Raw genomic sequence first — 26,980 nt, 5'->3', positions numbered from 1 at the left:
CGCCCCCCCCCCCGCCCCTCGGTTGCGCGGTCCCTAAAGAGCGCCCGCCCGGTGCCGCCGCTGGTCCCGCCCAGCAGGTGGGTGCCGCTGGCCGCAGCTCTGCCTCCGCCCCCGACCGCCTTCCCGGGGCTCCCACCTCCGGGGGCCGAGCCCTGGGCGGGGCGGGCAGGTGCACGCCGCGGGTCGGGCTCCGCGTGCGCGGCTGAGGCGCGGCCGGGCCGGGGCACTCCCGCAGGTGCGGGGCGGAGCAGCCAGGCCCGCCCTGTGGGCGGGAGCGGGCGCGGTCGGCGCTGAGGGGCCGGGCTGGGCTCGGTTGGGCTCGGTCAGCCCGCGGAGGCAGCGCCCCTTTGTCCCTCCCGGGCTGGTCCCCGCCGGCGCTCCGCGTCCCGCTCTGCAGCCCCGCCGCGCTCCGCACGTAAGGGATGAGCCGTCCGTCCTCCTGCCTTCCTTCTGTGCTTTCCCCTCCTCTCGGGCTGTGATTTCCCTGCAGTCAGGGGTCGGGGGATATCCCTGCATCGTCCGCCTGGATCAGATAGGAGTTGGATCCCACCAACCCGCCTGAAATCTGATTTCCGTTCATTCGCGACTCCTGTGCTGTCGGGGACCCGGTAAAGGGCAGTCCTGGGGGAGGATTTTGCTGTAAAGTACAAGGTTCAGGGATGGATGTAATATAAAACTTGGATTGGTTTTAGTTTTCTTTTATTTTTTTTCCTTAATTAAGGCAAATATTAATATCAATGAAAAATTGAAAACAAAAACTTTTGAAACGAATTTAGCTACTTTCACCTTTCGCTAGTCGATTAGTTACTGTAAAGGGCATGTGAGCACAGACTTTGTGTCATCTGCGGCATCGCCATTCAGGGATATTTTTTGATGTTACTTAGAATTACCCAAGAGGTGTGTGCGATGTTGTGGTCCAACTCCAAGCAGAGTCCAGGTGGGACTCTTGTGAAGGCTGTCCCGAAGACTTGTCCTTGACTCCTCAATGGCAGAGCACAGCACAGAGCCCTTAGGATGCCCCACTGGTGGCTGTGTGTGCCTGCCCTGCTGGGTGCGGTGAGCAGGGGCTGTGGCACGGCGGGTTTGTCTCCCTGGGCACTTTTCACACCCAGCTTTGAGAGCCGCTCTTCTGCCGTGGTGCGGTACTGCCCGCACAAAGCGTCGGGATGAGAGCACACACGGAAGCCTGGCCCGGCTTCCTGGGCTCGGCGGCTCCGGGCCTTGAGGAGCCACCCTGGGTGCAGGAAGCTCCCGCGAACTTTGCCCTGAGCAGACAGAAAGGCCATAGCTTGGGCTGAGTCAGGCGCATCCCGCTGCCCTTCCCTCGGGGTGGGTGCTGGCAGGGTGGCAGGTTTCAGGCTGAGGACTGGCGCTGCTGTTTCTTTCTAAATTACTGTTTCTTTCCACATTGCTGTCACCATTGCCTTTTGCTGGTCTGCTGTGTGAAACAGCACAGGTATGGCTTTCCAAACTCCTTCCTTTGAATCCATGTTGGTACAGAGTGAGTCAAAAAAGGTGTTTTACCTCCTTGTGCACAGCAGCAGAGAATAAGTCAGTGACTGAATAGTGTGTAGGGGTGGGCATGACCCAATGTGCTGCTGTTGTTCCCACACTGCTGAAGCCACTTTGAAGGGACTGTATCTGAGTTTTATCAGGTGTATAACCAGGAGCTTCTGGAAGGGACTGGCTGATGGAGACACTGGAACAGAGCTATACTGTGTTGATGGATCCAAAACATCTCAGATTTAGAGATACCTACAGCTCCCTTCTGAGAAAGGAGGGAAAGAAGGTGTCTCCAAACTTTGTCCAATTTAATGATTATTTGGAAACAGCAATACTTGATTTTCATTATCTTCTGAGAATAGCACAGCATGTTTGGAAATCAAGAAGTGAAGCTTTGGAAGGTGTTCAGTCCATTGCCGTGTGCTGGGGTTGAATCATGTCTGTTGGGTATCAGATGTTAGAAGAGGTTTCAAAGCAGCTCTGTGTCGCTGTGCTGACTGAAAGCTTACAGATTATCCAGACTTGCTGCAGAAAAGCCTTATACATTCATGTTACTGTTACAAAGACAGAATAAATAATGACAGTCTCTTTATGACAAACCTTTGCCATAGTGCTGTGTCACCGTCCCTTTCTGTATGAACACGAAAACTGATTCTTCTGAGTTTTCTTGCTAGGTCATGTTTCTTATTCTCTTGCTTTCTGTTTCTCTGCTATTTTGAGTTGCTGTTACATGTCTCAAGAGCTGTGTCTCAACATCTCATTTGGGTGCTGTTTGTTTGTTGGCTACATCCAGCTTTCTTAAGAGTATCATTGTGTGAGACCTTTGTAGACATTTTCACGTGGTTTTTAAATGCGGTTTAATCCTTCCTTATCTTTTGGTGTAATTCTACTGCCCCATATTGCACCAGCTTCTCCTTCATACAGACAGTTCTTTGAGCCCGTATTCACACAAGTGTGTTTTGATGATTTCAGACAGTTTCCCCAACTTTTTCCCAACTCTAAATAGAGTATTTCTGGTGGTTATTGCCAACAAGCTTGGTGTCAATTGGAAGCTTTATGAGTAAGCTACTTATTGATCAAAATCATGGGGAAAATGATGGTACAGAAAGGAAAAACCTTGTGCAGCCCATTTGAGATGTACTCTTGGACTACAGATAGCCTCTCCTTAAGAGTCATGCTTAAAGAAATGAAAATTTAAAAGAATTTCATAGTGACTAAATTGTACTTCCTCAGATGACTTAGAAAAGAGAGATCTGGGTGAGAGTTTTAAATATATATATACTTACTCAGGACTATTTCCTTGAGCTTTGTATGTGGAACTGTAAGATGATTTGAAATGTGAGCAGTAGTGAAAAAAAGGCTAATTAAATTATTATGAGAGCAGCACATTTGGTATTGGGGACTCATTACCGAGGCATGATCTCCATCAACCTTGTGTGTCAACTTTGTTACAGGAGGGATTTTCTTCTTCAGTATTTGAGTAATGATCCCAATAGTACTTACACCTGATTTCTTCATACTTTCTCAAAATGTCCAGCACCTTCAAACCAAATGGTCATAATTCTGTTTCATTCTTTTTGTGTTTCCCCAATAGGTGTAGCTTCCAAAAGCACCTTTCAGGCTGGGATGGGATCAGTCTGGTGGTTGCTACTCTGCATTTCCATGCTGTCACCCACGTTTGCTGGTGGTGTCACCCGAGTCTATTACCTGGGGATCCATGAGGTGGACTGGAACTATGCTCCAACAGGGAAGAATGTGTTTGCCAACCAGGCTATTGCAAGTAACCAGTACGTTCACTTCTAGCAGAATTTAGTCTGGGGCTGGCTTTAAGCTGTCATTTGATGTGTGATTTAATGCAAGTATTCTGGGGCATCTGAGCAAGCAAAAGACACACTCTTGTAGATTCTGATCTTTATGAGCTTAATGTTTAACTTGTTTTATGCTCCTGTGGTAAAACCTGTGTCAGTGGGAAAAGGGATGGTCTGGAGAGTCCAGAGCCCATACACTAGAGAAGTGTATGGAAAACAAACAGGGAACAGAAAATAGAGCAGATACAGGACACATTGTTCTAAAATAGCCTAGATTTTGCAATGCTCTACCCTGGAGTTTCATTTTGCTTAGTTCCAGCTGGTGATCGGCTTGTTTATCCTGAAGCATGATGATTTTTCATCTTTGTATAAATGACTTCACAGAGCCAGCTTGTTTTTGTTTCAGTGGAATTTCAAGCCTTAGACTTAATGGGACTTCCTGCATGGGATTTTGGTGGCTGTTTGAAAAACATTTTTGTTTTTCTTGCAAAACTAATTCTGGAAACTGCAATAATTGGTTTGAGTTACTACACAAACAGTGTTTTGGGTTTAGCTTTTAAAACATCATGCCTTTTTCTTTGGTCGATTTTTTTGTGTGTGGTTTGGGTTTTTTTTTAAAGATTTCCATAAAATTTTAAAGGCATTTGTGCTTTATTTCCTTGCCCTCATTTTCTGTGGAAGATGGCTGGTATTTTTTGACCTGCTCTCAGTTCTTTACCCCTCCATAATAACTAGCACTCAGATTCAGACACCTTCAGAAACAGCACAGCAGGAGCAGGAAGGGTGTGCAGAGACATCAAGATCTGTCAGTTTAGCATGGAAAAGTCTCTGTTCTCTGGAGATGCTGTGTAGATATAAATAAGTTCACAGGAAACACCCCAAAATTCAGGGTTAATAAAGATGTTACTGCTGACTCCTGAAGCAATAATGAATGCAGTGGATTTTGCTTGGTTTCTTTCATAATATATGAAGAGAAGGAAATAAAATTCAGGGCCACTGAACTTAAAAGCAATTTAAAAACTGTTGTCACTGCAAGCAATTACTTAATGGGGTCTATTTGTACAATGATTGTAAAAATGAAACTGCTGGCAATTAGAAAGGGATGAGATGTTGATATGATTGATAGACGTAGCATGTTATTTCAAGGACACTTTTTGTTGGGAAGAAATGGACTGTGTGGGGAATAAGAAGCACATCTGTAAAATGAAGTGTGAATTATCTAAAACTCTTTGCTGATAATGGCTGCAGGGATGACTTGGCAAAGGGCTGAACTCTGCATTGTAGAGCTTGTAGAGCCAAGCCCTGCCTGTTTTTGAATGATGAGGCCAATGCTCCATATTTGAGTCTCCACTGTTCATTCTCTGAGATGTGCATTAGAGTTACCTCCCTGCCAGGGCTGCTTTGCTGTGGGTGATCAATCCAAAGGGGGAAGTGAGGGGAGCGACCTTGGCTCTCGTTTAGCCTGGTTCCATTAATACCTGGACTGTGATTCATCTCTTATCTATTAAGAATTACCCATAAAGAGCAAATATGCTTGTGAGTTAAACTTTAGTACCACTATGAGGTTTTAACTCTGGAAGCTGGTTACGTGCTGGGTATGTACTTGCCTGTCTTATCTGCCACTCTGGAAGGAGTTTGGAAACTGTTGAGTAGAGAATCATCTTTCAGACTTCAAATTTTGGCCAGAGAGCTCAGGATTCCACTCTACTTGCCTTGTGATTTAGCTGGAAATGCTACAAAGGAATCAAAGAGTTTTGAAGAATCCAGTGAAGGCTGAAGGAGGCATGAGAAGGGTTCTCCCTGTGACACCTACATGGGATTGTCTGGGAAGCACTGACCTTCCCAGTTCTTGTTTGTAGGGCACAGTTCAGGGTGCACTTTGTCTGTTGGTGAAGAGCTGGGGTTGAGGTTGTGGCCGTGCATGGGTGGCTTAGAGCATCCCAGGGGTCCTCTAATGCTAAAGCTTTTGTTTGTACCCCGGAAAGTGGGGTGTCACCATCACTCTGCTGCAGTATTGACCAGCTGTTGTGTATAATGATGACTCACAGTGCCTTTCCCTTTGAATTCAACAGCCAGGCCTCAGCATTCCTGCAGTCTGGGAAAGACAGAGTGGGAAGCACATACAAGAAATCTGTCTATAAACAATACACGGACTCCACGTACACCACTGAGATCCCCAAACCTGTCTGGCTGGGGTTCCTTGGGCCTATCATCCGAGCAGAAGTGGGGGATACCATTCAAGTACACCTAAAAAATTTTGCTACTCGACCATATACAATCCATCCTCATGGTGTTTTCTACGAAAAGGACTCTGAAGGTAAATGAGCTACTGCCATCATGGAGACAGATTTTTCTCACTGGGAACTTAGGAGTATGCATGGGGGAAAACTGTCCATAAAGCCCCAGCTGGAAAACAACTGCATTTGGATGTTTGGTGAAGGCACCAGGTGTTGGGTTAGCAGGGTCATGGGGCTGGAGTCCTGACCTGGGCCTGGATTTCTTGACTTTAGAACCTCCAAAATACTGATCAACTCTAGAGATCGTAGAGAGATTGACTATGAGGCACAGTGCAGAATTGAAGGCAAAGCAGCACTAAGCAGAATGGAAATAATCCTGCTGACTCTGTGCTGACCTGTTTACTGGGCAAGTTGCCTTACAGTGGCTCTGTGCCTCGGTGCCTCTTTGAGGAAGTGATGATTAAACAATATTTCAGCCTTGGGATGGCGAGTCTCAGCTCAGGATAAGGTTACATGTGTGGGCATCTTGGCTCTACTTGAATGGATGTTGTGATTGCTCAATTGTTCTAGGATCCCTGTATCCTGATATGTCCCCCCAGGATCAGAAGAAGGATGATGCTGTTTTCCCAGGAAAGAATTACACCTATACTTGGACTGTCCCTGAAGATCACAGTCCAACTGATGATGACCCAAACTGCTTGACCTGGATCTACCACTCTCATATTGATGCACCAAGGGACATTGCATCTGGATTAATTGGGCCTTTACTCACATGTAAAACGGGTAAAAACACCAAGAGAAAGCAGCTGAGGCCTGCCATTCCATAATGCGAAGGTCTTGTGTTGACATGAATAAGGATAAGAAGATCCTCTGGTGTGCAGCTCCCAGATTCAGGGAGAAGTGCAGCTTGGTTAGAGAGGACAGTACCTGGGTTCTATCTGGATTCTTGTCATTGCATTGCCATTATCTCTTAGTGGTTGGGCAGGTGAGCTTGCAGGCCTCTTGATCCAAGAGAGCTGCTTGAATCCATGTTAACAGCAATACTCTTGTCCAGGATCTAGTTTGTGTATGAAAAGCATGGCACTTGGTTTCAGGGAGTGAGAAGACTGAAGGTGTTGTAGTTGAGGCCTGCAGTGGCAGAGCTGCTTGGGAGAGAGAACTGTATGGGCAGGGGTATTTTGGAAAAGGGTGAGCTCACTGCTCTGTCTGTGGTGAGCTGTGAGGATGGTGGGAAAGCATCTGTCTCCAACTCATGTGACAAGACTTACTCTGCTACTGCTGTTCTGATCTCTTGCCTGATGTATGATTTTCTGCGTGAGTGATTTTCTGCATTCGTTCCTCTCTCCTCTCAGGAACACTGACTGGCAGCTCTCAAAGACGCTGGGATGTGGATGTTGATTTCTTTCTGATGTTCAGTGTGGTGGATGAAAACCTAAGCTGGTATCTGGATGACAACATTGCATCATTCTGCACAGATCCTGGCTCTGTAGACAAAGAAGATGAGGAATTTCAGGAGAGCAACAAAATGCATGGTCAGTGTCACCTCTGTGAGGCCACTGTGTCTGCTGAGATACTCGGGAGTGTCAGTGCTCCAGGATCTGCTCCGAGATCATGTGCTTAGCAAACACTATCTCAGGGACAGGGCAATGACTCCAGAAAATGGAAGTATTGTTTTGGTTTTATCTTTGGCTCGAGTGAGCTTTTATACCCTTTATTATAGTAATGAGCTGTGGAGCTGGGCTCTCCAAAGCAGAAGAGGAGGAGTTCTGGTTAGGTCCATACTTCTATGTGTCTGTGCTGTCACCTGATGGCCCCTTTTCTGCTCTCTAATTTTGGCTTGCTTGGTTTTGCAGCTATTAATGGTTATGTGTTTGGCAACCTCCCTGAGCTGAAGATGTGTGCTGGGGATTCTGTTGCATGGTACCTCTTCGGGATGGGCAATGAAATTGATGTTCACACAGCCTACTTCCATGGGGAGACACTCAAAATCCGTGGCCACAGGACAGATGTGGCCAGCCTCTTCCCAGCCACTTTTGTTACAGCAGATATGACCCCCAGAAACCCTGGGCGATGGCTGCTGAGTTGCCAGGTCAATGATCACATACAAGGTAAGGCAGAGGGTGGAATAGGTCCTGGATTCTGTGTCCTCTGTTTCTGATGTACATGATGTACAGTGTGGTAGGGAACAGTGCCTTGGGCATGGGGAATGTCCCCAGATGAGTGGGTGATGCCTTGTCTTGTAAAAATAGGAGTGGGCTGGTTAGTAATGTGCAGGGCAGCTTTGTCAAGTGGGGCTGACTTATACCATGGTGTGATGTTTGATGTTTGGTACAGCTGAAAACTGAGATGAGTCAGTGCCTTAAGAGCTCAGGCCCCTATAAGAGACTCTTTCATGATAGATTTGAGGAGCAGAGCACAAGACTCTGGTCACTCTGTCCATACTTCCACAGCATCCAGTACCTAAGGTTGGAAGTTCTGCTCAGTGACACAAAACTCCTTGCTGTGGAGTCACTTGCCTTCTCCCATCCCTGTAGCTTTTGGGACAGCAGAGGGAAGGTGGGACTGCCCATTGGGCTGGCTGGAGGGGCTAAGTGAGTGTCCACCTTCATGTCTTGGCCAGCTGGGATGGGGGCACTCTATGAAGTCCGGCCCTGCTCTCGGCAAGCTGCAGCACCCAGCCTGGAAGGGAGAGTTCGGAAATACTTCATAGCTGCCAAGGATGTGCAGTGGGACTATGCACCCTCAGCACGTGACCAGCTCACTGGGAAGCAGCTCAGTGACACAGGCAGGTGAGTGAGAGGCTGCTGGGCTTGGCAGTTTTTGGGGAATCTGGCCTGTATCAAGAAGGCTGCTCACGAAAACATGGAATTTCCTTTTTTTCAAAATACCTCCCTGCTGCTCACATGGGGTACATTTCCTGGGAAGGCTGATCACCCCGTCTACAAAGGGAGGCTGCTGTAGCTGGACTGCACTGAGAGCAGTACAGGTACCTGGGACTTTCTCATAAGAGTGATATGTGGCACAGCTGTGCCCACAAGCAGCAGAAGTCCCAGCAGATGTACATTATGAGCTGCCACATTTGTCTCTGGGCTTCATTTCTGCTTGCTGTGACTAACCTAGGAACAGATTGATCTATTTGAGAAATGATTCAAAAATCCCCTGGTGCAGCAGACACAGGGTGGCAGAGTGGGCCTGCAGATGGGCCTCAGGCTGGTGTTGCTGCAGGAAGCAATTTCTAGGAAATCAGATGCAAAGACTTGGATGGCAGCCCTCCCTCCATCCCATGGTCAGGTGACTGGCATAATTGAGAGACTTCCCATTCAGTCTTTGGCTAACTGAAAGAGATTATTCTCCTTCCACAGAGATTACTTCCCTTCCCTAGTAATGTGTTAGAGAGGATATACCTTATTCAGATGGAGAAGAGGAAATGTAGAGTGGTTAATGATTAACTCAGTGCCATGCAGCAAGCCTCGCAGACCTTAGACCTGTGAGCTGGCCTTGTAACTGCACTGCCTCTCCTGCAAGGCTTGTTACTTATATTTGGTGAGGGTGGTAGTGGAGGAAATAAATACCTTTACAGCTGTTTATTTTAGTTGTGACTGGGGCTGCCTCCAGTTTCTGAAGAGGTTGGAGTTTTAGCATTGCCTTTCCACTGACTGCACTGCAGTTTTGTTCATTCCTTCACACATCTTGTGCAGTGATGCTCATCACACCTGGCAGGTTCACCTGGGACAGGGCTGTGTGCTGCAGATGCTCCCTGAACACACAGGTGGATGAGTCTGTAAGGGCAAAAAAGCTTAGCAGAGTCAAAGCTGTGCTTGTTCCAAACTAGAGGTGCTGTCCTTGTCTGAAATACTGTTTGATTTGGAGATACTGATGGCCTTGCCAGCGGGAGAAGGGGAACAGGGCTGATTCTTCTATGACATGACCTGATATTTGCTTTTTGCATTTAGTCCTGCTGAGCAGTATTTCAAGCGTAGCCTCTACCGAATTGGAGGTGTCTATTGGAAGGCAAAGTATGTGGAATATACTGATGGGAGTTTCCGTGAGGAAAAGCAGCAATCAGCAGAAGAGAAACACCTTGGAATACTTGGTGAGAATTTTATCCAGGAGCACAAATCCTCTGTCAGTGTCTGTGAGAAGGATGCTGATGCTGGGAGTCCCAGGTGGCTGTACCTGCCTGCTCATTTTGAGGGTCAGGGAGGGGCACAAGAGATGCTTCACAAGTCACATCTGAGAGCAAAGGGAACAGGCCAAGGTGCAGGGTGATAGAATGGACAGAATCACTTCAGGGGTTATTCTAAAGGTGTTCTAGAGGTAAGAGCTGAGGGGCACACATAGCATGTGTGAATAGAGCTAAACAGGTCACAGCAATAGCTCCTGGTTATGTGTTTTTGACTGAGCCTCTTCAAGGCATGCTGCAAGCGCCATGTTCTCACAGAGAGCTTTCTCTCCTGAATGAGTGCTTGGGGACAGGCATGGTAAGGGCTCATAACTCCTCTCTGGCTGGTGGGTCATGGGCTTACAGACTCTGGTGGGCTTGGAGAGCATCTCACACCTCTGAGGCCATGTGTTTGGGTGGCTGAGGAGGCCTAGCGTAAGTGGGAGAGAGACATGGGCCTATCCTGAGGGCATCCCAGCACAGCTGGCTGTTCTGTTATTTCCCTGTGTGAAGGTGTGATGCCTCTCTGAGTTCTCCTGTAGACTCAAACTGCTTTCAGGCAATCCTTGCCAGCCCCTGGTCCCACTGAGCTCCCTTCAGCAGCAACAAGGCCAGGCCATCTGCTGCCTCTCATCTTTGGCCCTGCAGCTTGGAGGAAGGTGCCCTGTCTGCTTTGGTTTGCCTGGGTAAATGCTCTGTTGCTGATATGCGCTCTCTGCTATATTCTAGGTCCAGTGATCAAAGCTGAAGTTGGAGACACCATCCTGGTGACATTTTTTAACAAAGCCTCCTGGCCCTTCAGCATCCAGCCACATGGAGTGTCCTATGGGAAGGAATCAGAAGGGATGTGGTACCATGATGGTTGGTGGATCCCTTTTTTTGAGTACACCCCCATCACCCTTCAGAGGTGCTGAGTGTTTGGTTGACACGAATGAAGTAAAGCCTGCTCTGAAAGTAGCTGGTGAGAGGGTGTAACTGAGTTTGTGCAGGGACTTGGGAATAACCCTGTAATCCCTGTTTTAAAGGCTTGTCCCAGAGTGGGGTTTCTGTGGCACCACTGCACAACTTCACGTACCGCTGGACTGTGCCAAGCCACGTGGGGCCCACGTCCAGTGACCCTCCCTGCCTCACCTGGATGTACAGCTCAGCTGTGAATCCTGTCAAAGACTCCAGCTCAGGCTTAGTGGGGCCTCTGCTCATCTGCAAGTCAGGCACTTTGGATGAAAACAACAAGCAGGTAAAGGGGTTTTCCTGCCCTGTTCCTACCAGGTTTTTGCTTTCATGTAGAGAAAAGAAGCATCAACAAAACATTAGGGAGCATATTAAAAACAAACATGCGGTAGTTTAAGTCTGGGAGAGTCAAATCAAAGCCTTGTTGGCCAAGTTAATGCTGGTACAGCTGGTGCCCAGGTCTCCCCTAGGAAAGGCCAGTAGTGTTCTGGGCTCTCTAGAGCTGCCCTCAAAATATTCCTGAGCTCTGCTTTTAATTCACAAACAAACTTTGCTGAACAACTGTACCTTGGAAGAGTTATTGGTAACTCTTGTTCTGAGGCTTGTGTAGCAGGCTGCTTTCAGAGAGGCATGTGGAATAGTCCTTGCAGTCCCAGAAACACTGAAAAGACATTTTTGCTTACAGATGTTCTGCTTGGGTGATAACAATGCTTTGAGGTTTTGGTGAGCCTCATTTATTCTGCCAGAGGAGTTAATTTTCAAGCAGAGCTGGCTACAAAAAAAAAAAGCATGTGAAAATCCATGTCAGTCTTGTGCTTTTGATGGAGAGGTGAAACCAGAAGGGCAGCCAGAACTTCCTCTTGGAATTTCATTCAGGAGTAGTCTATTCCTGGCAGTAAATGTAGGGAAAACTGTAAATTGAAATCCATGGGGTGGTACCAGGCAGAGGAGCAGAGCCTTGTTGTGAAAGACAGCAGAGGGCAAATCAAACCCCCACTGCCATCCTGCAGCATGGCTTGGGGAGCAGTGACAGATCTGGGGATTGCTGTTCTCAGAGCCTTCCTGGGGGAGCTCACATTCAGTGGGGGCACCCTGTGACTAAATTACGAGTGCAGAAGATATCAACATGCTACCCAGGGTGAAAATTTGGCTCTGCTGAGCAAATTGGGAATACATACAGTCCTCGAGGTGAAGGAGCTGTGATAATGATAAACATGGGCAGGTATTGGAAGGGTGTAAGCAAAAGAGACAGACCTTTGTAAATGTAAGACAGGGAAAAATCACCTGGGGTGGAAATTCCAGTGCCACAGTCTTAGGTAAACCTTTAATGAATGCTTAATTGTGGAAGGTGCATAGCCACTGCTGTACCTGTGCTGCAGCCTGGGAATTGCTCACCACCTCAGCATGCTGGCTGCCTGTGTGCTGCTGGGGACAGTGACACCAGTGGGAGAGTCTGGACACCATCACAATGTTCTTTTAGTGGGGAAACACCATGCTTTGGAGTGCATTTCTTAGGAGAATTAACACTGTCAAGGATTTAGGTTAATTATAAAATCTCCAGTCCAGGCTTAGTGGTGCGTTTTGTGAAATAAAAGAGGAATGTTCAACATGAGTAAAGGGATGGAGTCCTGTCTCTCAATGAGCCATGTTTTAAAATAAAGGGGAATACAAGAGCCAAGCAAAACAGCTTTAACTCTAAGGATAGTTAATTGTTGTGTTTTAAAAGCTAACAGCCATCATTGTAATTATAGAAAGGGATCAACAAAGAATTTTATCTTCTCTTCAACGTGTTTGATGAGAACCTCAGCTGGTATTTAAATGCCAACATAAAGTACTACTTGAGGATGGAAGAGACATCTGTGGAAAAGGATGATGGCTTCGAGGAGTCCAACAGGATGCATGGTATGATTGGATGCTGCTCTATGACAGTGGGGATGAACCTGCAGAGCACGGGCTGGTGTTCTCCTAAAGGCTGAGCTGGGGGCTGGAAGGGCTGTGTGGTGTTGGCCTGGAATCAAGCCAGGCTGGAGGCACCAGGTGAGACATGGACAAGCAGCACAGCTGTCTGGAGAAGTGTGCTCTCAGTGTATTCAGGGGTGAATTACAAACAAGTTACCCTTCTGACTGGCAGGCCTGTCCTACGAGGTCTATGCTCAAAATCTCCTGGCTGACACCTGCCTGCAGAGAGTTAATTGCTTTCTCCTTTCCAGCCATCAATGGATTTATGTTTGGTAACTTGCCTGGGTTGGACGTGTGTGAAGGAGACAACGTGTCCTGGCACCTCCTGGGCTTGGGCAGCGAAGCGGATGTGCACGGAGCTGTGTTTCAGGGAAACACCATAGAGATGAACGGGATGAGGAGAGATTCAGCCAATCTGTTCCCTCACACATTTGCCACTGCTTTCATGCAGCCTGATCACAGTGGTGAGTGCCTGCACAGCTGACTGGGCAGAGGGAAGAGTCTCCCATGTGGCAGATTCTCTAGCATGATATGAACTCTTACAGGGTGAGCTGTGTCACAGGTGCTTATTGTGTAAGAAAGCTTCCTGAGGTGATTTAGATGTAGGACTTTGTTGTGCCATTCCTGCTTGATTTCTCCAATGACTGCTTTTAACTTTGGCCTGTGGCAACCAAGCCCCCTAAGCACCACAGAGGTACACCAAGCACGTAGTGACACCAGTCGGGGAAGCAGCTGTTTCCTGGAGTCTTCAAAAGCCACTGATTTCCTTGTTCATCCTGCCTCCCTCAGGGACTTTTGAGATCTACTGCCAGACGAGCAATCACTACCAGTCTGGGATGAGGCAGCAGTACAACGTTTCCAGGTGTGGAAAGGCGGGCAGTGCCTCTGCCCGTCACTACAGGGGAGTGCGGACGTTCTACATCGCGGCCGAGGAGGTGGTGTGGGACTACGCCCCGGACCGCAGCTGGGAGAGAGAACGGCACAACCACTCTGCACAGAGGTAGAGCCCCCCTTCTGGGGAAGCCTGGCAGTGTCCCAGCACACCCTGGTAGAGCGTGGTGGGTGTCTTGGCCACCCTATGACCTGGTGCTGCTGATGGGAGCACAGCCCTCCACATCATCGTGCTCTCCTTTGCAGCCCAGGTTGGCTCTAGGAGCCCCTTCAGCTTGTGAACCCCCTGACAGACGTTAGTTGTTTGTTCTCCTTGAGGTTTTGGTTATCTCAGCACTCGTTCTGCATTTCTCAGCTATGCTGATGTGTTTCTGAACAACGAGAATGGACTGCTCGGCTCCAGGTACAAGAAAGCAGTTTACAGGGAGTACACAGATGGCACTTTCCAAACCCCCAAGGCCAGGATAAGTCGTGATGAACACCTAGGGATACTGGGTAAGGATGTGTGCAGAGGGTTCACCTTCCTCTCACACAGCAATGGGACTGGGGCTCTAAAGCTGCAGTGGCTCACAGCTGTAATCTGAAGGCTCACTGGATATTTAGGCATCTGCTGTGTAAGTGCAATGTGTCCTACTCACATTTGCCACCTTGGAGACAGCAGTTAGAAGACTCCTGTGCACAGCTTGTAGGAAAGCCTGAGCTTTTCCACTTGCCTTTGCACCAGTGTTCTGTCATAGGCTGGGCACAGCATGTTTCACAGCTGCGTTTCTCTGATTGTGGCACTGAAACAACCACTGACTTCTGGAGAGGGGTCTGAGAAATAGAGGGGAAAATCTGTAGCTGTGAGAAATGCTTCTGGGGCAAAAGCAGGCAGTCTTGGGAAGTGGAGGAGTATTTTGTACTGACTAGTGGAGGTCTGTGGAGACAGAAATCTGTGTTATGAACCCAAGGCTGTGAGTGGTGTCAGGGCAGCCAGGCTGAGGCAGCATCTGCCACTCAAAATAGGCTGCAGCTCTGATTTGTGACAGTCGGGCTCAGCTGAGTATTACCACATTTTTTGAAACCAATAGCAAAGGGTGATCAACATGTGACATTTAGCATAATAGTATTCAGAAATCAAGCCTTAGCTGTGCTGGGCCCAGTTAAGATGTGAAATCACCTTCATTCTCCTCGTTGTGAAAATCAGTCCAGTTTCCTAATACTTGAACTGGACTGGCATCCAGTTCTCTTTTTGGGAGGTAGAGAAGAGGAAGGGGAGCATCATAAATATTATAAGGTAATATTTTTTGGGGAGAAGATGTTGAGAGAGGGGTGAGAATATCCCAGGAGATGTGCTGATGGATTTTGCTGGTCTCAGAGTACACTCTTCCTGTCTCAAGGCCCTTTTCTGTGGGCGGAAGTGGGCGATATTCTCAACATCGTGTTCAAGAACAACGCCTCGCGACCCTACTCTGTCCATGCACACGGGGTGCTGGAGCAGCAGGCTGGACATCCCCAAGTGGCAAACCCTGGTAGGTCCCTGTCTCTGGTTGCACTCCTGTGTGGGCTCACACAGCTGACTTTATCCCAGAGCCAGACTGGTTTCCTTAAGCAGCATCAGATGCCCTGGTTTTGTTACAGTAGAGTGCTGGAACTGGACAGTAACTGGTCTTTCAGGTCCAGCACAGTTTTAGTGATACCATTTGTGTGGGGATGGCAGCTGTCTGGGACATGTGTAGGACATTCTTCTGTGTGCAGCCTTATCCCTCCCCACACTGAGTGTGGTCTCTCTGTGGGAAGTGGAAGGTGATGGCAGGTGACAGCTCAGCTGGTCCTGGGATGGAGGAGCCTCCTCTTTGGGCTGCATGAGCACAATAGTATGAAAATAGTATGAAATAGGAGAAATGCACAATTACTTGCTGGGATCTGGTTGAAATGGCCACTTTGTCTTGTGATCCAGATGCCTATGTATTTAATTTTTGGTCTCCTCCAACTTGCCCAGACTGTCGAAGCCACAGTCAGGCTGTCAGCCAGATCCTGTCTTTGTGAAATGGGCTGCTAATATGAAAAAAGGAGTGATTTTAAACCCCAATTTGAATCAGCATCATAAATTCACTTTAAAGAAAATAAAGTCTTAAGCTCCATCTGAATGAGCTTCCATGGCTGTTCCATGGTCATTTCCATGGTCAGGTCCAGTCTTGAAAGCAGCAGATAAACCTGCATTGTGCTTGTACCAGACAGTGTGTACATCCTGTGAACCCTCTGACTCGCTCTGAGACAGGAGCTTCCACCCTGCTTTGTGTTTGGGAAAGGCAAGTGCAATATCTGGCCAATACAGAATTGAAATTGGGCTTTGGAGACAGGATTTTCTTTTTCCTTTTGGTTTTGCTGCTTAGTGAGTGGGTGTCACCTGGTGTATGGTGCTGTTTGTCCCTCAGGTGACATTGTGACATACCGGTGGGAAGTTCCTGAGAGATCTGGTCCAGGTCCAAATGATTCAGCCTGTGTTCCTTGGATCTACTACTCTGCAGTGGACCCAGTAAAGGTAAAATAAAAGTTATAGCAAGAAAAGCCTAATTAGACCAATTTTTTACCCCATTTAGAAAACAATGTGAGTTGGGTACAGTTTAGAGATTGGCCCAGCCATGAGGTGGAAGAATCACCTGGTAACATGTCTACTCCTTGGAGAGGAAATAATCTGAATTTGTCCTGATGTCTGTCCTTATTTTTTTCCTAACAAACCTTCATAAAACAATTCCACCATCTCTCCTTGCTACTAACCTTTCTCCAGTTATTTGTAGGCAGTCTCCCAGCTGGTCATGGTTTCTACTGGTGGGAGCCATAGGGCTAGTCTACAAAAGGCAGAAATTGTCCAAAATAAACCTTATGAATAAAGCAAGCAGATTTGATCATTTCTAGAAGTGTCATAGCATTGATTTCACAGGGCAACAACCTGGAGGAACCTGTAATAAACCATCACATTCAACCCAGAAATAATAGCCTTTTTATCTCAAGTTGCAGATGTTTTTGCAGTCACTGAATGGAAAATACTTTGATCCCATCCATATTTATGACTCGGATTTGCATTTATAAGAGCACGTACAGTTTCTGTTCCTGTGCTTCAGTGGCTGATGTTCTCCAACAAGAATACTTGTACAGCGGCACTGGTTGTTTTAAGTGGGGTGATGTGGGAATAGGAAATGATTGCTGAAAGGCAGAGAACTGTCATAAAAGAGGGTGAGAGGGTCCTTGCCTGAGAGCTCTCCTTCCTTCTGCTTAGGATATGTACAGTGGGCTGGTCGGGCCCCTGAAGGTGTGCCGGAGAGGGGCCCTGCGGTCCAGTGGGACCAGGAAGGATGTGAAGAGGGAGTTTGCTCTGCTTTTCCTGGTTTTTGATGAAAATCAGTCCTGGTACTTGGAGGAGAATGTGGAACGTTTCAGTAAGGGAAATCACACGGAGATCAACCTGCTGGATGAGCAATTTGTGGAAAGCAACAAAATGCACGGTAATGTTGGTGTTGATTCTGCAGCCTCTCTAAGTAGGGAGCCTGGCTTGTGGTGAATGTCCTCATCCTTTTCCATTATCAGTGGCACAAACAAAATTAAACTGTCTGTTCTCAATATTGCAGCACACCTACAGCCCAAATCCTTGATCTGCAGTGAAGGCTGATCATTGTGGCTTTTCCTGTAAGGAGGAATAGCAACATCCAGGCCAGAGAGGCTAATCTCTGATGTGTCTGAGTGACTCAGAAGCGGAAATGAAATCAAACATAAAATTAACTTGTCAGACAAATTTAATTGTTTGTCTCGGGGACCATCAGAGTATGTTAGACTTCAAATTAAGTTTCTGAGCTATATGGCTGCAAGATGTGGCTCAGTTGTTTTAGGCTATTTTTGCCATAGAAGGATGAACACATTTGTTTAAATTAACGTATTATTTATATTAGTTTCTCTCCATATTATATCTAAGATACCCTCAGCAAAACAGGTCCCTTGACAGTTGTGGAGATAAGAATAATGAGTTGCAATTTGTGTACTGTCATTACTGCTGGTTTTGTATGGGTGAGATAAAGACTCTCCAAATACAAGTCCATGAAGGTTAACCTGTAATTGTCAACCCAGTATTACAGCTAGCAGAAACCAGCATGCTGAAGTTGGATACTTGTTTTAGGCTTTACAAAGTGCCCAGGGCAGACCTGGAGTAAAAACCTGGTGCTCTGCCCTCAGATCCTGCCTCTATCCATCCTATTCCCTCTGTTGCCATCTGAGCACGAAAGTCTCCATGTGTGTGCCATAGCAGTCAGCTCACTCCTGTTTTGATCCCTTTCCTGCATGTGCAGTCACAGGAGGATTCCTTCCAGCTGTGCTACTTGAGAGGTGAAGTCCTGTCATGCAGGGATTTTACAAGTGGTTAGAATGTGATGTATGTGGCCAGTCTGAGGCTCAGCAGCACAGGGCTGCCCACTGGCAGGATTTACCCTTTTCAGTGTTCATCAAGGACATTTCTCAGACATTTATGTGTATGTAGGTATACACATGTTTCTACATCATTGGGCTGAAAATGCCATTTTTATTCATTTTGACTTCTAGAAGTAACCACTTCTGCTGCCTGACTGCAGGTTTTCAGCATAGGTAATTTTTGAGATTTATTTGAGCTGAGCAACAGCATGGTCTTGAGTGTAAATCACTTGTCCTGGCTGTGAGCAAATGGATAAGTAGCTGAGCTGAGGGGACTGTCCTGTGGGGGACACTAACTGCTGATACATTGGGTGCTGTATGAACTTTCTAGCCTCTAATTTGCTGCCTTCCTCTGAGGAGGTGCAGCACCCATTCGATTTCACTGACAGCCTTTTCCCCCTCTGTGTTATTCCCTGCACAGCAATCAATGGCAGGCTCTATGCCACCTTACCTGGGCTGACCATGTACCAGGGAGAGAGGGTGAACTGGTACCTGCTGGGAATGGGTCATGAAGTTGATGTCCACACAGTTCATTTTCATGCTGAGACCTTCATATACAAGGTGAGAACATCTGCTGATGGTAAAGCAGATACTGACCACTGATATCAGCACTTTTACTTGACTCTGTATTCCAATGTTTTTTAATGACTCCATAGAAGCTTCACCCAGCTAGGAAAAGGATGTGGTTTTACACATCCCAGTCTGACTCCCTGAGCCTGTGTTGTGCTGAGATGTCCAGCTGAATCCTTGTTAGGGTTATGCATTATTACCAAATTGCTTGTTTGCTTTCCAAGCTGCAGCCCTGGAGCTGCTTTTTGAAAGCTTGTGAGCATTAAAAAGTTGAAGTGGTCCCCAGCAACACTGGCAGAATTTTCTTCCTGAGAAGATGCATTGAGCACTTCAGCTAATGGCCTCCTTTCTCTGACAGAATGGCAAAAGCTACAGAGCAGATGTTGTGGATCTGTTCCCTGGGACCTTTGAAATGGTGGAGATGCTGGTTGGGAACCCTGGGACATGGCTGCTTCACTGTCACGTGTCTGACCATATCCATGCTGGCATGGAGATCCTCTTCACTGTTCTGCCCAGAGGAGGTAGGGAGCTGTCACTGTCAACATCTAGCAGCACTTCCTGCTACTGCTGTGAAATTCTGAGTGTTTGTATCTCAACTCTCTTATGTACTACAAAAAGCCAGTTAAGGGAGCAGATAATTACTTAAGTGGTATTAAATTATGATGTTCCATTTAAATATGGTAATACCTGAAGCTGGAGCTAAAAATGAATTGTTTTCTGGAGTTTACATGACCAGTGTTGTTATTCTGAGTTTGATTTCTAGCTTGTGTCTGAATTGCCATGTTCAGCTCTCAGTCAGTAATTGCTCTTACTGAGAACTAGAAGGTGCTCAGAGGTGAGTGACTCTCAGGACTGGGTTTGGCTGCAATGGAGCCCTCATGGTGATGTGGTTTTAGATGTATTACCAAAACAGTGAATGCCCCAGTGTTTCAGCTGTGGGTGACCAGTGCCTGCCCAGTGTCAGAGCCATCTCTATTTCTCCCTCGCACTTTCCTTTTGAAGGCTGGAAAGGGTTGTGCACTGGAACTGGGGCTTTGCCTGCTCAGCCCAACACCTTCTCACTCTCCCTTTGTTTCCTTTCAGAGTCAGAGCTGGAAGACTTGACTGCCATCCAAGGTATGGTGTGTACAGTACTGCCAGACCCTGTCTGTGGGAAGGGGAACGGGCACATCCCTGAGCAACACAGAGGTTTGGATCTTTGTAAGGGAAGGGAGGAACACACAGCACAAACAGCCTCGACTCTGCCAGCCTGGCAGTGCCTTGGTGTGAGGCCTTGCTTCAGTAGATGACAGGGAGGGCACCAGTCTGTCCTCTGGTGATAGAAATAAGGAAGTTGGGCTGGGTAGGCTTGTTTGCTTGTGTTAGGTGGAAAAGCTTAGGAACCTCACACCGTGTTGTGCCTGCTATGTATGGATTCAGATGCAGAGTATGAGCTTAGGTACTGCCAGAGATTTGGAGGAGGGTGCCTGGGATGGGTTGTCTTCCCTCTTTGGACTGTCAGTGACCCTGTGGTTTAGGGAAATTTCACAATCATCTCTACAAGCTGAAGGGATGGAGTCAGCATGAAAACAAGCACATCTGCCTCCTGCTCTGATGTTCCTCCGAGAAAAGAGCCCAAGCACATGTCTGGAATTTTTTGGGTGTTGTAAAGAACAGATGTGAGAAGACACTTGGTTGAGCAGCACAGGGAGAAGGGGAGTAGTAGTTATGATCCCTTTGAAATTTTCTGTGGTAGAGGTCTGAGTAATGTACACCGGTGGTTTATTTTCCTGGTTTTTCATCTTTTTTCAACTCCATTTTTCAGCTGCTGTGAGGAAATTCAGCTGAGCTGTTTTGAAAGCCAGTTCAGGTCACCTACAAATGCAGCCACCTACCTACAACTCAGCAGGCTTTCTTCACTGTTATTTCAGTCATTTTCTCCTCGACATTTTCCTCACTCAAAATGGACAAACCAGAGGAGGAGTAGGAAATAAGTGAGAGTAGTAGTGACGATATTAAATCATTTGGTTTTATACCATGTGCAGATACCAGCTTGTGTATTTTCACCAGGCAGAAACCTTACTTTAGCAGACAGCCCCTTTTCTCAGGAGGTGGCTGCTGCCTCTGTGTGGAGGCACAAGCAAGCTCAGGATCTTGATGATCCCATGGGCATGGCTGAGTGAGTGCACTCGGTGTGTAGGACAGCAGCCATGGGCACAGGGAGCATGGACTGGGGGAACTGGCAGCAGCCCCAGCCTGGACATATTCTCTGAGCTGCGAACAGCAGTGGCTGACTGGGCTGGACACGTGTGAGACACTGGCAGGTTCTGGGGTGGAGCAGGTTAGGGAAGGAGCCACCCAACTCAAATTTCTGTGTGTGCTCAGGGATGAGGGGCTGACACATGGATGGCACTGGGACCTCCTTTGAATCATTGAATCATTCAGATTGGAAAAGACCTCTAAGATCGAGTCCAACCATTAACTCAGCACTGTCATGTCTACTACTGAAACATTTCTCTAAGGTCCATATCTGAACATCTTTTGAACATTGCCTGGGATGGTGATTCCACTACTTTGCATCATGTTTTTCTTAAAGCTCCTTCGTTGTACTTCTTGAAACCTTTCAATTCTGGTATTGCTGGGTGTTGTTGAAAATATCTTTCTGTTTGTCTCTCAGGGTTGCAGCTTGAGGATGAGGATGAGTCCCAGAAGCTGATGCTTTTTGGATCTAAGGTGACCCAAGAGCAGATAGAGGCCACAGTCATCTCTCTGGCTGTTGTAGGAGTCCTGCTGCTCCTGGCTGCTGGTGTCCTCCTGGGAGCAGTCATCCATCTTGAGAGGCAGAGGAGGTTACGACGCAATCGGAGATCCATCCTGGATGACGGATTCAAACTCGTGTCTCAAAAGAATTCAGGTCTCTGAAAGCCATGTGCAAACATTGGGCTGTGTGCTCGGAGCAGGGGCTGGATCCTTGTCCACAGCAAAGATTTTGGGGCATCATTTCAATTGTGCACTGTACTTCTAGAAGCTGAGGAGGGAAAGCTGGAGCTCTGACCTCTTCATATATTCTTCTCAGCCCTCTGTAAAGAAAATCCAGGAGAGATCCAAGGACCCCTTAAACTGACTGAAGACAAGTAATGATTAAAGAAGGTCCTTCTGGAATACTCTCCTTCCCCAAGGAGGAGAGAGGACATTTTCTTCTCTCCAGAACAGCTCCAATTGGTCTTTCCCAGCAGAATAGCTTAGACCAGATTCCAGTCTTGCTCCATTGCCAGAACCGAGTTGGGAATTGTTTCCCAAGACACTGTGAACCACTAATGTAATTAATCTGAAGGAGAGGAAGATAATCTTTTCAGTTTAGTGAATCAATGAAGAATACAGAAAAAAATTGTTAATTTAGAGTTGGATTGCTGGTTTTGATGAGTAAGTGGGCAGACAAAATCAGGGCACTGCACACCACTGTGAGAACGCCATGAAGGACCATGACGAGCTGTGCCTTCACTGTCAGCCTTGCTGTGACACATCCTTTTGCTCTTTGCTGGGGGCCAAACTCAGAGTGGGTGGTGGGACCAGAGTTCTGTAGCTCACCTGTGGGCTGTGGTAGCCACCTTCCAGCATCATCTGTGCCCACACATAGCACCATAACACCATCCTGTGTGTGCCCACACATCCCACAGTCCCATCACCCTGTGGTCAAGTGCCGAGCCCTTCCCTATGAAATACCTGTCCAGCTCCCTCCCCTGAATCCCCATTGCCCAAGTGGATGCAGGTTAGTGCTTCCATATTTCTGTGCTTGGTTTTAAAATGGAAAGAACATAAAAGCAATCTGTTGTGGGTGGCTTTCAGAGGCAATTAAAGCAGCTAAGTAGCTCTAATTACAAGGGACTGCTGTGGGCTCCTTAGGTATAACAGCACCATTTTCTTCAGAACAGTGGTTATCACATACTTAATCATGTTCAATTCATATCAAGCCCCTGCATATTTCCAGCTGCCTTTTCCTTTGGCAATGAGGACAAAGCTCATTATTTTTCTTTCATTACACTTCATTAAGCCTAGTGAGGGGCTACAGGACTGTTGAATACTCTGAATTTGGATAATCTTAGCTAAGATTCAAGCTTGGCTCAGTTGCTAATGCAAACCAGAAGTTTCCAAACCCATCAGTTGTAGAGAATTTTAGAAGTTATAAGAATGAAGAAAGAAGTCTTTTATTTTTTTCCCCCTTGACTTGTTAAAAATATATATAAAATATATAAAAAATGTTTTGGGCCTGCACTGAGACAAAGGAGTGAGTTTAAATGTATTCCCTTGCTTCAGGGCAGCAGAACAGGGAAATTGCCCTTCCTGCAGCTGTGCAGCCCAGACTGAGCTTTGGGTGCTGGCCCCAAGCAGGGCAGCAGATGGCTAGGAGCTGGATTTCACACATTCCATAAACAGCAGGCTGCCAAAATTCCTCCAATGTAATGTTTTTTGATGCTCCAAGTGGAGCATCAGTGGCAGAGGTCTCCTCTCCAGCAGGGGTTGTGAGGAACAGTGGGGGCAGGCTCTGGAGAAGCCTGTGGTGTGAGGGGTGTGTCCTGTGAGCACCAACTCCTCCTCGAAATGAGAAAACTCACAGGAAAGCCTTAGACAAAACAGAAATAGATGATTCTTCTAGAATCTTCTATTGCATCAAACTGACAAAGCACAGTTTATCAGCAAGTTTACAACTACTTCTAAGGGGAAGTCAGCTCTGCCAGCCAGTGTGCATATGAGGAGGAGATCACAGAATCACAGAATATTCAGAGTTGGAAGGGACCTACGAGGATCATAGAGTCTGGTTCTGAAGTGAATGGCCCATACAGGGATTGACCCCTCAACCCTGGCATTATTGGCACCATGCTCTAACCAACTGAGCTAGTCCAGTGAACCTCCACCATAAACCCACCCCACTTTAACCCACACTGCCAGTAGAGTTCAGAACAGGTTTATTGCCATGGAAGAACAGGTGTTGCAGCTTTTGTATGGGATAAATATAAGCAGTTAATACTGCCTGTTGTTGTCACTTTAGGCAGTGCTTTCTGTCTGCAGTTTTAACATTGTCCTTCCTAGACCCCCGTTAGTTGTGATGACATTTTCAAAAGCTGACCCAGATGATCACTTACCTCTTTGAAGCCTTCCAGGCTATCTCAGGTGGCTGCAAAGCAGAGTTGCTTGTTACATTGCAGCAGCAGGGCTGGGAAGGGATCCCTGTACTGTCACCCCACTCAGTGATGGGCAGACAGCCATGCCCTCAGCCATGGCAGTGTGGTTCATCCTCCTGCTGACTCCCACTTCGACTGCACATGGGAGATGTGTGAGTCTAAAGCCTTTTGGTTGTGCACATGGAAATATAACGTGCTGTCTTTGTACTTTTTTCTGGAAACACAGAAGTTAATATGGAATTAACCTGTGACACTCCATGAAGCAACTGACACTTGTAGTTGTCAGCGAAAGGATTTGCTGGGCTCTCAGCTGTTGTGCAGCCTCTAATTCTGAACTAAATTGCTTGGTGATCCAGACTGGCCATGCAGCCTGTTTGCAGTTTTGTTGGTATAGCAAATTATGGGAGTGATGGCAAGTCTGGAGTGATGTGCTCATAGACTGCATGGGGAGAGGAATTTGGGCACAACAGCTGCCAAAACAAGGGGATGTGCAAGGTAAAATCAGAGGATGGATCTGAGCAGAAGAGAAAGCCACATCTGGCTTACTCGTATGTGGAGTCTGGGATCTGGGATGTACAAATAAGGCACTGTGCATACACGAGGTACCAGACCTGCTGCAGCACTCATCTGGGAAACAATCAATGAATGCAGTCACAGACTGTTCTGGGATGTGAGAAGAGCAGGACTGGGCATGTGATTGATCAAACAGCTGTTGCTGAAATTAACATTTATGGTGTTAAAAATCAAAGACAGCCTGTCTTGGAAATCAATTTGTTTGTTAATTTGCTCTTATTTTGGGGAAAGTAAATCTGTTGCTCACCAGGTGCTTTATAAACTTAATGTCCTTTGGTGTTCTTGGGAAACAGGCTTCATTCTGAATTCTTTAACTGTGGGAAGGATGGGCGAGATGAAACAGTCACCTGTCCCTGAAGAGATACGACAGAACAGTAAAGGAGGAGTTCAGGCTGTTGGGAGAAGGTGTGGGCAAAGAACTTGCTGTGTAAGAGACAGTTCAATGCCTGCTGTGCATGTCTGGTAGGCACAGGAGGGAGAAGTACTCTCTTATTCAGTGTCATCAAGTATAACAAAGAAATTACGTCTTACTTTGTGTATGTTAATATGGGAAGCTTTGCAGTCTGTCACTGTAAGGAGCTGACAGAAAATCCTGCCTGTAGGACCTTCCTACTGGATCCTTATTCTTCATATTTAGAGTGTTTTTCTTCCTAGGAAAGCTTTTCTTTTTAGTGGCAAGTGAAGAGCAGCCATCTTCTTTGGCTCAGGCTGACCAGCTTTGTGAGAAGCAAACAAGCACAAAGCAAAGCTGAGGATGGCAGTGAGCACAGTGTGTCCCTGTCTGCCTGTGGACTGCTGTTGCTGGAGGCTGTGCTGGCACACCTGTGCCTCTGTGAGGGTATGGGGTTGGCACTGAGACTGTTCTGTTCCCCATGTCACTGCCAAATGCAGGAGGGTCTTAAGCAAAACATGATATGTGGGAGAGGCCAGTGGTGTGGGTGCTTTTGTAGCATCAGTCCCTCCAGGTGTTTGGTGTTTCCTGCCAGTCCTTTTGAAAACTTCCAGGTTGTTGGTGCTTTGGAGTCAGTGGGGCGAGGGATGTACAGCCAGATTTGGATGGGCTTGTCAAAACTGAGCCTCTTGTACAAGGCTGAGCATGAGGATTGTGACTAGTCCAATTTGCAGACTCTCTGTTAAACATCAAAAAACCCAAGGAGTGAGAGCAGCATGGGTGTGCTGGTCAGCTGGTGAGCCCTGCAGAGCTCCAGCAGGGCCGGAAGAGCTTGTTAGTGCTGCATTGAGCTGAAACAATCTTCAGCCTCCTTTCATCAATACTCTGTGAATATACAACTCAGTAGGTTACAGCTGGCATGTGACCCCAGAAAACTAACTTTCTGCTTCATTTCCTCAGTGCAAAAGAAATACTTTTTCTTGGGAAGAGCTGCTGTTTGATTTTTCTGCTCACTGGCCCAGATGTTCGAGACTGTGCTGCTATGAACCTGTGCACAGATGTTCCTGGAGACATGCACATTTTTGCACCAGCCCAGTGTCCAATACCTTATTCCAAGGGCTGTACAACCACAAGGGAGGGTTCTCATAGGTTGTACAGCTGTGTAGGAGGGGCCCTGTTGCCCACTGCCGGCCCTGGAGCCAGTGCCTGGCTCCTGTCCTGCACCAAGGTCTGGCCACACTCTTAAACATGTAGCTCTGTGCAAAGCTGAGCAGTTAAAACCATTTCCCACTGCTGAAGGTATGTCATGCCTTTAAGTTGTAATCCTTGTTCCACAGAAAAAGTCAATGCACATTTCCTGGCTGAAAGATTTTGCTTCAATACAGCTGAAACAGGCATTCCATCTCTATTGTCTGAATATCTGAGCAAGATTCATGTCAAAACTACCCCTTTTCTTTTGAAAAGTCTTCACAATGGAAAATGAAAATTATCCTTTCAGTTCACAAAGCTGTTTTGATGTGACCAGAATTATTAATTTGATTTTCACAAGGTATGACTGAAACTATTAAGAAAAAAATATATCGACCTTTTAGGCTGGGACTAGAGCCTACAGTAATTGAAATTTGAGTTTGTCTCTTTCTCCAGTCTTTGGCACAGACCCGAGGCAGCTGCCTGGGAAGGGCCAAAGATTGTCCTTCAGTGAAGCTGCCACCCAAGTCCAAGCTGCCCTTTCCTTGTGAGCTCCTCCCTCCCTGCCCATCCTTGCTCCCACTGAAGGTCTGGCTGCAAGTCTTGTGTCAGAATGGATTGTGGCTCATGGTTTTCTCTCTACAGCCTTTAGAGATTTTTAGCTTGAGGGAGTTTCATGAGTTGGCCTGGAAGAACTGGCCAGGGTCCCTTGGATTGTTAATTGCCAGTGGGTGAGGAACCACCCCTGGGTGTTGTCATGGCTTTTGTGCCTTTGTTAATATTCCAGATACACAGTTCAGAAATGGATCCTCATGGGTCCTGTTCTGATCCTCAGTAAGTGGAACCTGCAGACTTACGGCAGAACTGCAAATTTTAGATGTAAAAATACCAGGTTTCACAGTTGTTTTATAAGGACCCTTCTGGGAAATTGATTGCTAGTGCTGTGTCTGAATTATATGATTTCCCTTGGGTGAAGCTCTACAAAGATTTGATAGAACTGATAGCAGTTTCATTAGCCAGCAAATTCCCAAAAGGCTGATCATCCAGCAGAGCATCAAATTACTGTCTGCAGTGATACAGGATGGGAGACTAGGCCACAGCTTTTAATGCTTTGAGAAACTCAGATAAATCACTGTCAGGGTAAGTCATCA

The 26,980-nt window shown here is 47.0% G+C and overlaps 1 protein-coding gene across 6 annotated transcripts; it reads left to right on the top strand.

Annotated features, from left to right (window-relative positions):
- Positions 1–8: 8 nt before the first annotated feature.
- On the top strand, positions 9–22,375 carry HEPH (hephaestin). Of its 6 annotated transcripts, none has more exons than XM_088173129.1 (21): positions 9–77; positions 3,098–3,290; positions 5,384–5,628; positions 6,119–6,331; positions 6,901–7,080; positions 7,402–7,656; positions 8,169–8,337; positions 9,502–9,641; positions 10,440–10,571; positions 10,736–10,947; positions 12,413–12,563; positions 12,872–13,084; positions 13,410–13,620; positions 13,867–14,006; positions 14,891–15,022; positions 15,929–16,035; positions 16,771–16,996; positions 18,370–18,509; positions 18,877–19,039; positions 19,602–19,634; positions 21,175–22,375. In XM_088173129.1, exons 2-21 carry the CDS (start codon positions 3,130–3,132, stop codon positions 21,417–21,419), a joined length of 3,468 nt encoding a protein of 1,155 aa, XP_088029255.1. In that variant the 5' UTR covers positions 9–77; positions 3,098–3,129; the 3' UTR covers positions 21,420–22,375. The 6 variants fall into 6 exon arrangements, with proteins under 6 accessions (XP_088029255.1, XP_014743277.1, XP_088029256.1 ...); XM_014887791.2 differs by lacking the exon at positions 9–77 and adding an exon at positions 312–415; XM_088173130.1 differs by lacking the exon at positions 9–77 and adding an exon at positions 480–608.
- The last annotated feature ends 4,605 nt before the right edge of the window (positions 22,376–26,980 follow it).

This window comes from Sturnus vulgaris, chromosome 14, assembly GCF_052056855.1.
Source record: "Sturnus vulgaris isolate bStuVul1 chromosome 14, bStuVul1.hap1, whole genome shotgun sequence".
In the NCBI taxonomy this organism is placed as follows: Eukaryota; Metazoa; Chordata; class Aves; order Passeriformes; family Sturnidae; genus Sturnus; species Sturnus vulgaris.
Note: the sequence above shows the minus strand (reverse complement) of the source record. Positions and strands in the feature narration are given on the sequence as shown.